Consider the following 15413-nt stretch of genomic DNA (forward strand, 5'->3'; position numbering starts at 1 on the left):
TAACCAGATGGAACCTGAATGCCTCTGTGTGTGTGTATAATTGATGAGGGTCTTTGTTCTGAGAGAAATGACGTATATGCTTTTATTTTTTGGGTGGGTGGGTGGGGGGGGGGGGTCGGGGTTCTTGTTTGTACTTTTGGGTGATGTTTATGTTCTAGCACATCTGTGCAGTAAGTGCTTGCAAACATGAACCCTTTGATTGTACAGTAGTTTCCTTCCTGTCACTGCAGGTGGTACAGCCTATCGGGACACTCGGCCTCATGGTCTTCCTTGTCCTAGTCATGAGGGAACACAGTCCTGCAACTTTTGTTTGGGTTTTATTTTGGGACTTGACAAGAGTTTATTTGTTTGGAAATAAAATATGTGACTCAGTTATGATTTTGATCTGCTTGTCATTGCGCTTAAAACAACTCGGTGGCTTTGAAAATAATTGGATTATACAGATTTTTCTTTGGCATTTTAGCCTTTATTGACCAAACCTGGAGAGAATATAATGTTTCTTTACCACTTGTATCCCACAATTACACAGATTCAAAGCAACACTTTATCAAACTGGACTGTCTGAACATCAATAACATTTAACTGCAACAAACTGTTGGAAGTGAATCCGTTAAAGTCGGAACAGGCAGTTAACACCGGGCTGAGACCGCTGACTTGTCCCGGTTCAGTTATTCCTCCATGATGAGGTTCCTCTTGGCTTTGTCCAACCGGTCCAGGATTTCACTGTAGAGACCCGACATCTGTGGTCACACAAGGGGAAAGAAACGGTACAGCTTACAAAGGTATTGGCTCTGAAGGGCCTACAGTTATGGTTATATACTTGATTTAGCACAAGACGTGTGTTTGTGGGGCCAAAGCCTTTGTCAGGTTTTCTTTCCCTCTCGTGCTCCACTGCTACAACCGCCCCAGTCTGCTCCCCTCCCCCCCTCTCCACCAGTCCTGTACCTGTGTCTCGTAGCTCTCCTGCAGTGATCCAAGGTGGCGGATGAAGCTCATGGCGAGGCCGCACCACTTCTCTGCCTCGGGGTACTGAGCCAGGCTGTACAGCAGTATCCCCGTGTTCCACGCCCGTGTCAGCAGCCACAGGGTCTCCATCTCCGGGAAGTCGTCCGGCTGCAGAGAAGAGCAGGAAGATGTTCAGAAGGCCGTTAAACGGAGGCCACCTGGGTGACTGGCTTGCACAAAGTGTATGGAAGGAAATCAGTTTTTTTAATTTTTTTTAATATATTGGGTGAAACCTGTGAGTAACTCTCATCCAATCCTGTTCTACTGTATGTTAACCTTTACCAATGCTTTGAAGTCTTTAAACAGACCGTAAACAAACTGGAAGGTCTATCATTTCTAAAGTTTCATTCGTTTTCTTCACACCACTTTAATCTTGGGCTTTCACTTTGATCCAAAGAACTCCACGGCTTTTTGAGTAATAACTCAAAATGAAAGGGGAAATATGCGCTGCCTCTGAAGCAGCACAGTGTCTCAATAATTTGATGCCTCTTTCAGAGCTGCAAGCTCACCGGCAGTACGATGACTTGTACAGCACATTAGCATTCAAATTGGCAGGAAGGGGTTTGGTGAATGGAAGCATCTGCTAATTGAAGTGCGGCTGAAAGCCCATTGATAAAAAAAAAAAAAAAAGAGAGAGAGAGGCTTCTATAACAGCAGGCAGGCATGGAGTGGAAGAGAGGGGGTTAATTATATAGCAGGGAGCAGTCCTGTTGGAGCGAACAGGAGGTGGGTGCCGAGGGATGGCCATGTGTGATTGGCGCTGACTCACTGCGGCTGCAATGACGGACAGCGCCTCCTCGTAGTAGTCCCACACCTCCTCGAGCACATGGGCCCCCACCTCTGACACGCCGCTCGGGAGGGACAGCTTGATCAGGCTGTGGACGCACTTGCTAAGACAAGAGACACAAAATCAGGCACACCGTTAGAAACCCTTTCATCCCAATGAGCACATTGTGGGGAATATTTAAAGGTATCTTCATGTAGAGTGGTGGTGGGTTTGCCTGCAGCTAGCCAGGTCAGCCTGTGGTTGTTTCTTGTGCAGAGAGAGAGCGACCCTCAAGGCCTTCTTACAAAGCAGAGGGAAGTGGGCTGGAGGCTCCATGGCTAACGCTACAAATATTTAAAAAAAAAGATGCCAACATACTGCAAATAGTAGAACGTGTGTGTTTCTTTACATGTGTCAGCAGAGATCAGATGAACAGTCTTTGTTTTTACCTGCAATCGTCTCCAGCACCTTGATTTCAACGTTTTCAAGCTCCAAGACCGACTCCAGCACCGTCCCAACCTTGGGGTCGTTCAGCTTGGCTCGAGCCTCAAACTCGTACAGCAGCAGCAGTGTGTCTGTGGGGTCCATCGGGGAGCTTCCTACAAGTACGCGGTGAGAGTACATTTCTTTAGCTTCATTTTAAAAGACATGCAAATAAATATTATAATTCTTCGGGTAGTGAAGCTGCTAAAGGTACCTGATGCTTTCAGGGTCTTCCAGACCTCCCAACAGATCTGAATGTACTCCAGAGCCTGAGTGAGCTGCTCGGTCTGTGAACCAAACAGAAAGCACGTCACAAAGCATTCTGGGATTCATCATCGCCATCTAGTGTCCACTTCCTCCTTCAGAAGGCTAGAGGGATTCAAACGACACGCCTACGCCAGCACCAATAATGTGTGTTAGTCACCGCTCTTCTCCACTGGACTTGGTACATTTCCATCCATGTGGAGGGAGAGCGTGCTAAATGTGGGAGACGGGCAGAGGGAGTGGGTGGCACACCTGGGCAGAGTGAACAGACTTCCTGCAGAGCTCCAGAGAGGCAGCGGCAGCCATTAGCAGACATGTCTTCTGGCCCATGAGCAGGGTGCGATCGGGAGGGCTCAGCTGGGACAGCTACGGGTTCACGCAGATAGTCGTAGTTTCATTTTGATTGCAATAACACACCAGATAATTGACGACAGGTATTCTGCTGAAAGTCCGAGGACAGAGGGGGTCATTGTGGGTCACTGTGATTCTTTATCTTGAACTGATATGTTTATCTTTCCAAAATCAATGTTAAATCCCTGCTCAGGTTATTGATCTACACCCTCGTACTGTAGATATTGATTAATCCACCTGACAAAGCTAATAAGGGGACTTGCCTGGTAAGAGAGCACAAAGAAATCCCTCATCCTGTCAGGGCTGCTCTCGCACTGCAGAGCCGAGTTCCACGCTGTAACAAGGACACACACACACACACACACACACACACACACACACACACACAGAGGCAAAATGAAGGTGCTGCAAGATTGTTAAGCGATAGCATACCATGTCAGATTGAAGTGACAAGTAGAAGTCTTAGTACCGATCTTCCTGAACCAGTTAGCTTCCTCTGTGCGTTGCTCAACAGTCAAGCGCGACTGGTGAGAAACTTTCTGCAGAGCTGCAAACAAAACATAACAGCAGACACTGTAGCTGAGACGTTTATTCTCAAAAATGCAATTCAACCCCTGCTGCATATGTACTCACCCATTTTTAGATACGGCAGCAGGACATCCAGACTCACGTTCCTGCATGGAGTAATGTAAGGTAGTGGGTGTAATCCTGTGCTTTTGATGTATTGAAAGCATCGATAGTACTATAAAATCACACTTTATCAGGTACTTTCCCTTCCCCTCACCTCATCTCATCACTGGATTGTTCTATTGTGGAGAGCACGAGTCGAACCAAACACCTATAAGAAGATGAATGGAGAAACTGGTGTTGACCTCCTTTCTTTCACCTACTAACTGTATTATACAGAGACACACTTCCAGTGGAATATAGGTCAGTGGATCATAGAGGTGTATGGAAAACCAACAGACTCACTACAATCTCTCAGCAGCACAGAAGCCATCTCTACTAAATGTTGTCACTTCATGTGTGAAACTCTACCATCACTGTTTTGTTCACACAGTCTCAACACAACACAAAATATAGATATATTTATGTTCTCATAGCAAACTGCAGCATGGAAAACAAAAGAAGGAAACCAACCTCTAACTGAAAAAGCCTCCTTGATGAAACACATGTGAAATGTCTATAATGCAGAACAGATTATCCTTTTCATGCAGATTGGGTATTTAACTCTTCATTTGCGTACTGCAGGTCCCACAGACCTGAGAGCAGTCAGAACCTGAGCTTCGTCTTCGGAGTTTTCACACAAGCTCTCCAGCGCCTTCATGGCGGTTTCCTGCTGTTCATTCTGTCACAGGGGAACAAACAACCTCCTCTTTTATTCCACCACCCACCAGTCACATTCATCACAATCATGCAGTATACTTAAAATAGGATTCATGCTTTTAGACTTTACCCTCGCTAATTGCTAATGCCTGGTTGCAGTCCAGTGTGTTTGCTGATTGAAATAGGCCTGGAGAGGTGACAGACAGCTCTATCTCTGGTGGCCGATTCTTTTTAACGACGAGGAGCTTTGCTTGTAAAGATACAACATGCCCAAATGTGTGATATCATGCCAGATCACCAGATCAGTGCAGTGACAACGACATGATCCCTGATTGGCTTCCTAGCCACAAACTCCAAGCCACAAGTACCTCTTTTGAGGACTAAACCCCATTGAATCCACAATCTCCACAACTGGTTTGCAGAGGCGAGTAACGAGTCCTTTGATGAGTCCTACCTCCAAAGCAATCTGAGCGGCCAGACTGAGGAGTTTGGAAGCAGCATTCTCCGACACCAGCAGTCCGTCCGAACTGGCAACAGCACTCTTGGACAGAAGTCCCATCGCATTCACGGCCTCTGCAGCTGGTACAGATCAACAACCTCATCACCACAGAGAATAGGCTGAAAAATGTGGCTGTAATGAGACTGCAACAGTACTACCGTATCACACCACTAGTGTTTCGTAGATACCTTTCTCCACATTGTTCTCCTGCACTGCAATCTTGTAAACACTGAACTGAGTGAAAATGCTGTCAGGATCACATCTCTCTGCTTCCTTGATCGCTTCTTTGGCCTGGGAAGTTTTCAACATACATGAACTGTAAAAATTGCAGTAGGAGCATTTGCCATAGTGGCTGGTGACAAGCTAGCTGGTGAGTTCTGACACACACACACCACCTACTGTACGACACGGTTACCTCCCTGACTTGTTACTGTGGCTCCAGTTCGCTTACCTTTTCCAGTTGCTTCAGTTGCAGGAAACAGGAAGCTCTGTTCCTCTGAAGTTTGGCTGAGTTTGGCTCCATTTGACCTGCCTTGAAGAAACTCAGCGAGTAGTTGTACCACTGAAGAGCCTCAGAGTAGTTTCTGGCCTGGGAAGAAAGGTCTTTTGTTTATCCCTGTGTGGAAATGAACCCTGTGCTCACTAGTTAAGAACAGTGGGCTGATCACTGAGCCCCCATGCTGATAACTACTGTATATGTACACTATAAAAATATCTTGTGAATTAAGGAAGAACATGGCTATGTTTAGCATACCTCAAAGTGTTTGGACGCTTTATCCCACAGCATGACATGTAGACTTGTGAGGGCCTGTGGAGACAGCTGTTTTCCTGTATAGTGTCCTGTGTGGGTGTAATAAATAGTTGTAACTAATACTCATACAGAGGCACAGCTACAGTGTGTTCCCTGCATTATTATAACATTATCCATGTTAACCATCTTTTTGAAGAAGAGTTATACTAGAACTGTATTGCAAAACGTGAGTACCGGTGATGATATCCTCGATCTTCTGTTTGCCCAACAGCTCCTTGCCTCTCTGCAGCAGGAGCTCAATGTGCAAGACGAGAGCAGTTCCCAGGTCAGGGGACGCCTCAAAGTGCTGACACACGCGCTTCAAATACTCAAATGCCAGCATTTCTCTAGAAAAATCAAAACAGACATTCAGAGTTGAACAGCAGGGCATTCCTTAAAAGGAAAATGTGTATTTGTGCGCATGTTTATGCGAGGCTGTGTGTGTATGTTTCGAGTGAGAGTACTAGTAAATATGCGTGTACATGTGTGTGTACCTGTCTTCAGACATGAGTAGTTTCACTGTGCTCAGACACAGTTCAAGAGAAACCTTTGATTCCAGCATCTCGTTAAATCCTGAAAACATACAAACAGCTTTTAATTGTGCATTTAACTTGCTGCGCAAGTCATCCGCACACACACAGGAACACGCAGGAGGGTCCGAGTACAAGCACTGTTCTACTGTTTGAGACTGAGCCGCTCTACTGGAGCACCTGACCTGTGGTGTAAATCCTAGAGAGTAGTTACATCATTGTAGACACTTTGAATATTCCTGGAGTATTTAAACTCTCTGCTGCTACTGCTAGGTTTATGAAGTATAAACATTGAAGTATAAATAATTCAATGAGGTTTAGGTAATAACTAACCTGCTCTGATATGATCGTCTGAGGCCCCGCATTTCAGGAGTATTCTGATCTTTAAGTACAGTCCAGAGGCGCTCACACATTCCTGTTAAATTGCGTAGTACAATTATGTACAGAGAATCTATTTATTTTGTAAGTGCATGCTTCAAAATGCATACGTGAAATATAGGTTTAAAACGATGGATCATATCTCACCTTGTTGGCTAAGCTGACGGCACTAAGAGCTTTCTCCTGAAACCTCTGACAGTCCCACTCTAAATAAACAGTGGCAAGGAGCCTCAACACCTTGGCCTAGTGTGAGGGAAACAGATTTAAAGAATAATAATAACTATTCTAATTTGTACTCATCGCCTGTACTGAACTGTATCACCTGTACTTCAGATCCAGGGGCGTATTTCACATTCATTTTCCCAATTTCATAGCTTTGGCTGAGAAAGAGAAGAAGAACACATTTACTTTCCCACCGGAGGGTTTCTCAGCACCTTTCTGTAGAAATTAAACGTTATATTTACCTCAGCCAAAATGCACTGTCCTCAAACTTTCTCTGGTTGTACGTGTCTATTCCAAAGTTGTAGCACATAAGGGAGAGGTACGCCGTCTGCATTGAGGAAATATATTCACGGTTAAATAACAGTATGTACTGTAAATGTGTTGTTAGAATGATAACAGAGGTATTGTTTTACATCTTTCGGGAGCCGCAGCAGCATGTCTTTACAGCGCTGCATATAGACCACAGCCTCGTGGTTGTTCCCTTGAGTCACGGCCTGCAAAGAAGAGACTTGAACTTACTGTTAAATGTCAGGAAACAATATAACAGTCCTTATTAGCACAGAATGAGATCCCCCCCCCCCTTCTCATTGTTTCTCAGTTCGCATTTTAACTGTCTCACACTTCACACTGCAAGTCTGTCAGAATAGCACTTCCTCAGCTGCCAAATATCACAAGAACAAATATTCACGTCGAAGGTGTTGAACATCACATGTGCCACGGCTCACCGATTCTGCCTGGCATGAGAGGATCCGAAGCAGATCCTTCTCCACGTCCCCTTTGGATGAAGCGCTGTCAGCTGCTCTGTCACCTCTGGATGTTAGTTGGCCATAGAGGGTTTCCAGGCTCTAGGGATATTGAATGTTGTATAACTTGTAAAGACGCCATATTACTGTACGCTCTAATCTACGCCCTCTCAATTTGAGTGTTAACTTTCTTTCTTCACCTTGACAGCAAATCTTAAGAAGTTATCTGCCATCTGGGGATTCTTGCAGTCCAACCAGGTTCTCCCTGTTTTGCTGGCCATCTGCAAAGATTACACACTGACAAACAGACTGTGCCCCCACTGAAATGTTGAGCACTCACAGAGGTGGCCTGCAGTATTGCGTACCAGGATCTGCTTACGGATGACGCCCTCTGTTGGATTCTCCGGCTCACAGCAGCACAGCAGACTGCATGCGACGTGACGCACTGTGAGGGATGGTGAGAACGTTCGACTGTGGCCAGACTCATGTAAATAAATACTGCAATTAGAAGTGTACCTTTAGCTTTCTGATTTGTGCTTATAGTGCTGCCCACGTTCTTAGTAACTGCCCAGTTCCACAGCTGGATGGCACACTCCTCAACCTATAATATGAGTAAGATTATTAAATATGCATGCAACTCACATATTCTGCCAAGCTATAGCCATCTAAAAGTGACATAATGTTATTTTAGAAAAAATTAACTTTGACTACACTTTACAACTTAGTTCCAGAGGTAATTTAAAGGTCAGACTGATGACTTACATTAACTATAAAAAGGCTTGTTGTTATTGCATATGGAAGATCCTGGATTGCAAGAGTGACATTTTAGATTTGACTGTTTGCTTATTTTTATATTATATCTATATGTATTAGTTGTTTATTGTTGCTTTGATTTTTTTTGTAATTTACTATTACAGTCAAATTATAACTCTTACAAACTTGTGTCTACCTGTGGATCTGGTATTTTGGGGAAACCCTCCAGACCAGAGACCTCGGAGAAGAGTTTCTCTATCACCTCCTCATAATCTGTCGGCTGTTTGTGCAGCAGATTATCAATGAGACCTGTGGAGGAACAAAAGAAAATCAAGACATGTTGACAGGACGCAAACTCAACAGTTTTCTTGAGAAAGGTCAAATGTTTCCCTAAAAATAGTTAGTGCTGTGATGGCTAATTACACTTCTAAAGTGTGTCTTTTGGCAATTTGAAAAATAATTTTGTTGTAGCTTTCTGTTGACGAAATGACAAAGATAATCTGTAAATGTGGACCGTTGATTGTTCAATTATTAACTCTAGTTATTCAGCCTAAAACCACAAGTGCATCACAAGTTTTCAATCCAGTATTCAAGGATCTGAAATAAAGAAAAATGAACTCTTCAAAAGTTCAGAAGCAGTAACCAGTAACGTTAACTAAATGTGTGGTATTTTAACGTAAGAAAAAAACATTAATATAAACAACTGTATATCAAAATTCCCATTGATCACCCATTGTTTTCTCCCATAGACTATTATAAGGTGATTTGATTGAGTCACAAGTGGGTCAATAAAGCATAATTCTGAATATTTAGGTAACTTAGGTTAAGTTAAAGTTAACAGTATCAAAAAGGCTTGTTAGTTTACCATATTAATGTACCACATACTGTGTATATTGCTGTATTTCAATTTAAAATCCCCTTTCATTACTGTTCACGTTAGCGAAGTGAAGGCATAATAAGACGATGTAGAGGTGGCGTTAGCATAAACACACAAGCTAGCTAGTTAGCCTAGCCAACGGTTACTGACCAACTGCCCAGATAAGATGGAAGTCAGCGGAAGTGACAAATAACGCTGTAGCGTTTCGACCAGCTGAAAGGGTTAGTTACTCACATTTCACCGTCGAAACAAACCGCTCCATGTCGGAGGTTTCACCACTTGTAAATTAATTATTATCAGGCTAATGTTGGCGCCTTTTGTTTTGATTGACAGCTGTCACAAATGCCGCGAAGTTTGTCCGGGAGGGGGAAGAGCCTGAAGGATAGTTTAACAAAATTAAAGTTCGTATTCGTGTGAACTCCAAGACTTTATCTGCAACTGGTAAATTCCACCTGCTTGCAACAGGGTACTGGAGATTATCTTAGAAATTGATATAATTCTGCATTAATGCATGACAAAAAATATCCTCAGTTGCTGCTGTTATTTATCATTATTCTGCAATTAAAGGCCCTTGGCTGGGGTTGATGGAGATTGTGTCTCCTATGTTCCCTAGCTCAATATCCTCTTAGTATGATACCTTAAGGAGACCTTTCAAAGGGTTTTATGTTCTCAACAATGCCCTTTTCCCTTGGTCAAATGTTCACTGTCTGTTTCCCAGGATCGACATGTGGAAATCACCCATCTACAGCTTATGGCATACTGATGTTATAGTCAAATTTGACAGAAAGAATTCTTAAATTGAACCGACAATAGAAATTTCACATAGGCCGGTTTGGCTTTGTAAACACAGCTGCAGCAAATAACCTTCATTTTGGGTGCACTACATTAATCTCAGTATTAGTTCTATTAGTTATAACTTTTCTTTTTCTTTTGTTATAACAAGTTGAAGAAAATAAATGATGCAGACATATCAACAATGAGATATTTTACTCTCTTCATAATACTCAAGTTTCTTCTCCAAAAAGTGGAGCTAGTCTCGCATACTAAATGCAGTGCCAAGCAAACAAAAACGTATTTGTTCATTTCTTGTTCAGCATCTCTGGCATAGTAATAATGCGTACTTAATGCATTTCACTGTCTTGCAGGTCTAGATTTGCAACATGTACCACATGTGCTCCACTACTTGAGGAAACCAATACCCTGTTTTTATTCAGCCATAACGGGCCCATTTAACGAAAGCAACCAGATAGTTTGGCCAACATGACGGAGACCTTTCCACTTTTAAAGGAATCACAGCAGGCATGAACATCTACTCTGTGAAGAGAGAGCTCTGTTATATTCAGTGGCACCTTAAACTTGACAGCTAATATGGTACATTTTCAAAATCTTTACTCTTTTATTGGATCCCATATGAATTTATGTATTTCTATTCCATATTACCTTTTTCCAAATTGTTGATATCATGTGTCATTTATAACCTAACAATGGAGATGTTGAACTTAAACTGCTTGAGAAGAATCTTTTATATCAGATAGTTGTATAATCTTTTGGAGAGAGCTCAGATCTTGCCTCATGGGCCACTTACTTGCATGATAAATTGTATGCATGATTGATTTCTGGATTATTTTTAGGTTTTCCAACTAGTGCAGTCCTCTGTCCAGGACCCTGGCTTAAAAAAAATCAACAATTCATAATATTGCTCTCATGAAAGAAATTGTTTTGTTGATATTGTAGCCTATCAATCTTATTTTTCCCCCCAACATTTACTCCATAAAATGACCTTGCTTCCAAGGCTGCAGTATGAGTGGGGTCTGGAGACTATGACATTGTTTCCACTCATCATCAGGGCCGGCAGTCAGACTCCCTCCACCCCTCTGCAGAAAAAAAACACTTTATTTCTGGTTCATTCACTGAAGAAGACTTTGCTGTTGGGGGCAAAAGGAAGAGTGCATGCTGTGTGTGTAGAACCAGTTAGCCCCCCATAGTGTGTTTTGAACACCAGATTCTAAAATAAAACACTTCAAACCAAACCCCTATTGCAACTTCCAGCAATTGTTCATCAGGAGACATATCTGCATGCCCTCTTGGCCGAGTGGGAATGTTTCCTTTACTGAAGACTTAAAATGTGAACACACACTAAGAAGATTGTTGTACAAGGACGTTTCTTGCAAACCTCACCTTTTATTTGTGCATTTAGTATGTTCTTCTTCAAAAGGTGTAAGCCTATAGCATATCATCTTTACTAATATGTCACCATTCAGACTTGAGAGCCCATGTCTTGTAGACATTTTCTAATACTATTTGAGAGTCCTGTGAATTGTATGCCATGTTAAGCTAATTCCCAAGTCTACAAAGTGAGAAAGGTGACTTTAAAGTTTCCTCACCACCAGATTGTTATAGTGAGTGTCCACTGTCACTAAAGTGAACAAAGTAGCGCAACGCACAACAATCCTGTGTATTGTCCCCTTTATTGGACACAGAAGAGAGGCAGCTTTTTGTGTGTGCTCGTTCGACCAAATACGGACATACTTTTTGATATCCTTGAGTTATTTTGTGCAAAAGCAAATGTTTGTCCCATGTTCTCATGTGGCTTTTCACTGTTTTCCTGCTACAGGAACGGAAGAGTGTGCTCATCACATTTCACTACTGGTGCTGTGCCTATAATCCCCTGCACTCAAGATCCAGTCCCCAAAATGGTGGCTGTTCAGCCGTGACGCTGGCGGAAAGGTGAGGGCAGGATGTTCTTATTTACAGTGCCTGCTACTGTGACCTACAGCAGCAGAGTAATTGTTGTGGTGATAAAAGAAAACAGTATGCAGCACATCCACACACTGCAGGGTATCTGCTGGACAAAAGAGGATTGTTTACATTGATATAAAAAGCAGTGTGTCCTGTTTCTGAAGTTAAAAATAAACGCAGCAAATATTTATTCTAAACACTTAGAACAGATCAATCTGATGTTGCAATGATTTCCCCTTAAGACAAGATTACTGCTGTTACCTTTAGCCTCGGTTGTTTTGTTTTTTTATCAAAGGCAGCTTTACACACAAAGGTCAGATAAAAAAGGTTTACTGATCTACTTCTACTAATTTAACTTCAAAGAGTCATTTAGAAACATATTCTGACCACAGATCAATATGGTGATATTAATCATGATTGAAACAATGCTGTGATAAACACATTTTTGGGTCATTTCAGTTCACTTTCGAGTGGAGTATTCAACTGAAAATAAATACAATTACAGTCAGTCATTTTCTATTGCATATTTCCATGTTTATTGGTGTTAGTATAACACCGCTGTACATTTGTAGGAGTTATGCATCAAGTTGGTCTAATTACCACAGATACTCATTATTTCTCATGAGGTTATCCTCTCCTCAGCAGCCTGAAGGAAGGAGTTTGTCCCCCCCAAAAGAGTGACGTTGCATCCTTCCTCTGTGTCTCCATAAAACGTGCCTCACGCATGGACTGTAAGTGTTGCACAGAGGCGAAAGGGAGGAGAAATTGACCAAGTCGCGCATGAAAAGCACTGAGCAGACTAATCTGTTTTAGGCTCCACCAGACCAGTTAGACGCTGACACACCACTCACTCAAACTTTTATTTTTCGCAAACCATTGAATTCATCTTACTTTTTTTTTGTGAGGGGTGGGGGGGTTTGAGAGCACCTGCCTCGAGGATACAGCGGTACATCCGTCTCCTCTTTGCCGGATCGGGAGTTGGACTAGCCCAGCTGCGCAGGAGAGCTCCCCTGCGAAACGCGCCATGGGATACGGGAGAACCACTGCCGCTTTGTGCATGTACACCTGAGGCTTTTGTGGATTAACAACACGTTGTTGTTTTTTTAGGAAAAAGAAGACTCTTTGATTTACTCGCTTTAAGAGACTTTGTTCAGTCACGCGGAATCATTAGCCTCCGCCAAGGACTCTTATCACTTTATTTCTAATTCCACGGTGTGGATTTCGACGAAGAGCTGCCAGGATGGTCTCGGCCGACTGTTTCAGATTGTTCGTTGTCATCTTGTGTTGTTCGTCACACACAAATGGTAAGAAGTCATTCATGCTTATACAGATCACTTATTTACGCGTAGTAGAGTTGTATGCATGGAAGAACAGAGATTTAACATCGCACTGTTAGATTTGTTTCAATGAATGGATGAAAGCATGATGTTTAACAGACATTTGACCCGATCAGCTGTCACTTATCAGAAGAGGTACAGAGAGTGGCTTTTTATTTATTAATTAATGATGATTAATGATCATCTTATTCTTTCTATCTTTGAGCTGCTACCAAGAGTTGAATTATTTGGCCGTTTTTTATTTGATCCTTACATTTGTGGAATATGTTTTAGTGTTTATGGATATTTCAGTATTTCATATTTCAGTAGAACATCCAATTTGAATATTTTAGGAAAATGATGTGTCAAGGCTGTCATTGGACCTGCAGTTCTCATTTAAGCCGCTAGAGACAGTCTTGTCCCGTTGTAATTGGGTGATTATTCATGTTAATACATGTGTTGACTGACAGGTAATTCTAACAGACGAGTATTGGTGAAATTTGGATTTGTTTAATTTGGATTTTTTCTCATTTTGATATTGCAAATCAGCCCAGTGTTATATATTATTAAAAAATAAGTTTATCCAGCAATTGTTATCAATGAGTGAACAGGATTAAATATTTTTGGAAGAGAGAGTCTGTTTCTTCAGACAATATAATCAGCGTCATTGTCTGAGTGTCACTGTACAAAAACAAGATGGATAGATAAAAAGTGGATGTTCTTCCACCTTGTGCCAGGTCTAGTGAGATACACACGAAGCCTTCCTCACCATTCCCAAATAAACAGCCTATCGAAACAAAGGAAATACCCCCCACCCCCCCACACACACACACACGCACCCCTCCCTCACACACACACTACATGCTTTTAGCCTATGAAGCTTTGTCTACGATGTTTTCAAGTAGATTTCCTTCACTGTCCACACACAAAGCGTGGGAAAGACACAAGGAGGAAGCGGATGTAGGGGCAAGAGGCAGCCTGAAATTGTTCTGGCGAGTAAAGGTCACGGAAATGTGACACGCTACCTGAGCAAAGATTTCTTCCTGGAGCTCCTTGTGCTCATATTGAGCTCTGTCCAACTGCATCCACATGACAATGGCAGGGAGGACAGCAGGGTATTGTTCCTGCAGAGGAGACTGGTAGAGCCATTAGTCACTGATGGTGCGTCAACTTCTTTCTATTCATGCTGAGGTGTGTAACCGATGTATGTGTAAATAAACGATGAACTTATGCTTTACCACAAATATTTAGGATTCATGCTGCACCCTGTTGGTGTCATAATATTGAAGTTATTTATCATTCTACTGATACATTTGAACAGTTTTCTGTTTCTACATCTTCACTCAAGCAGAAAAGGTAAACTGTGTCTGAAAGATCGTCTGACCTATTTGGTATTTTGTTAATAATTCACTTGTAGCTGCTTCTTATTGAAAAGTGAGCACAGGTCAAGTGTGCTGCTTGGTGACCTTTTGACACCAATTTAAATGAAGCATCCCGGCTCAGAAGGAGAGAGGGAACCCTTTTGCAGCTCTTTGCAACACGACGCTTGCGTTTCAGATTTATTTCAGTTGTCCTGCGTAACGGTCAATGACTTTTGCATATCACTTGGGGTGTGATGCATGTATTATTGATTCAGTGAACTGTGTCTGCGAAGTTCATAGATTGCATGCTCTATCCAGGTAGTTAACTACAGTTATATAAATGGAAAAACAAGTGAAGCTTCGTGATGATTGGAAGAAATAGTGATTGAAGGGATGATTGAATGTGACCCTGGAAGCTGCCTTGCTATTTTATTGCCCTAAATATTATTCACTCATCGTGGTCGTAATTCTTCTCTATTAGTCTACACTATGCTGTATTAGTCAAACATCTGTTCTTCTCAGATGAGCACAGTGTTTGTTTGTTTTTCTGTCGTCTTCCAGAGTGAGTTGATATGTCAAATTAGTTTTGGAGTATTTTTTCTTTTCTTTCCTGCTCCGACACCTGAGATGGAGTGGAAAATGGGAGAGATGAGAGGTCAACCAAGTTCAGTGGGGGCTCATTGCTAACTGGTGGTACATCTGGGCCCGCACAGGCAGCACAAGAAAAACACATCCATACACTCACACACACACTCACACACACTCACCTGGATTGGGAGTTTTGCCAGCAGATCAGAAAAGGGCATTCCCTTACACGGGGATGTAACTTAACAAATTGCTTTGTGTAGCTGTTCTTATGTGATGATTGCAGCATCTGGTCCATAGTAGGCATATCCATCCTGAGCCAGCAATATGTTTTCTTCGAATCTTGCATGAGATTTCAATTTCAAGGAGCTTCTGTCTGCCAACTAGTCTTAATCATATGTTGTGGAACAGAAATCCTCTGGTTT

At 42.3% G+C, this 15413-nt stretch overlaps 2 protein-coding genes across 2 annotated transcripts in view; one reads left to right on the forward strand and one right to left on the reverse strand.

Annotated features, from left to right (window-relative positions):
* Nucleotides 1-443: 443 nt before the first annotated feature.
* tex11 (testis expressed 11) lies at nucleotides 444-9249 on the reverse strand. The gene is made up of 29 exons (XM_031862468.1): nucleotides 9222-9249; nucleotides 8307-8419; nucleotides 7874-7958; nucleotides 7723-7802; nucleotides 7558-7638; nucleotides 7340-7459; nucleotides 7028-7108; nucleotides 6857-6942; nucleotides 6715-6772; nucleotides 6540-6635; nucleotides 6348-6429; nucleotides 5979-6057; nucleotides 5680-5831; nucleotides 5449-5534; nucleotides 5146-5283; nucleotides 4883-4985; nucleotides 4650-4774; nucleotides 4132-4217; nucleotides 3654-3707; nucleotides 3503-3543; nucleotides 3339-3416; nucleotides 3133-3203; nucleotides 2771-2884; nucleotides 2469-2541; nucleotides 2221-2370; nucleotides 2007-2115; nucleotides 1775-1895; nucleotides 946-1113; nucleotides 444-740 (listed from the first exon to the last, which is right to left on the reverse strand). Exons 1-29 carry the CDS (start codon nucleotides 9247-9249, stop codon nucleotides 669-671), a joined length of 2730 nt encoding a protein of 909 aa, XP_031718328.1. The 3' UTR covers nucleotides 444-668.
* Nucleotides 9250-12475: 3226 nt separating this feature from the next.
* The window catches only part of kdrl (kinase insert domain receptor like), a 42034-nt gene continuing 39096 nt past the window's right edge, over nucleotides 12476-15413 (forward strand). Inside the window, exon 1 of the mRNA XM_031862585.1 lies at nucleotides 12476-13030. Within this exon, the coding sequence (XP_031718445.1) occupies nucleotides 12967-13030 (64 nt within the window). The 5' untranslated portion in view covers nucleotides 12476-12966. The remainder of the gene's footprint in view (nucleotides 13031-15413) is intronic.

The sequence above is a fragment of the Anarrhichthys ocellatus genome, unplaced genomic scaffold (assembly GCF_004355925.1).
Source record: "Anarrhichthys ocellatus isolate YVR2014 unplaced genomic scaffold, GSC_Weel_1.0 scaffold27, whole genome shotgun sequence".
Lineage (NCBI taxonomy): Eukaryota > Metazoa > Chordata > Actinopteri > Perciformes > Anarhichadidae > Anarrhichthys > Anarrhichthys ocellatus.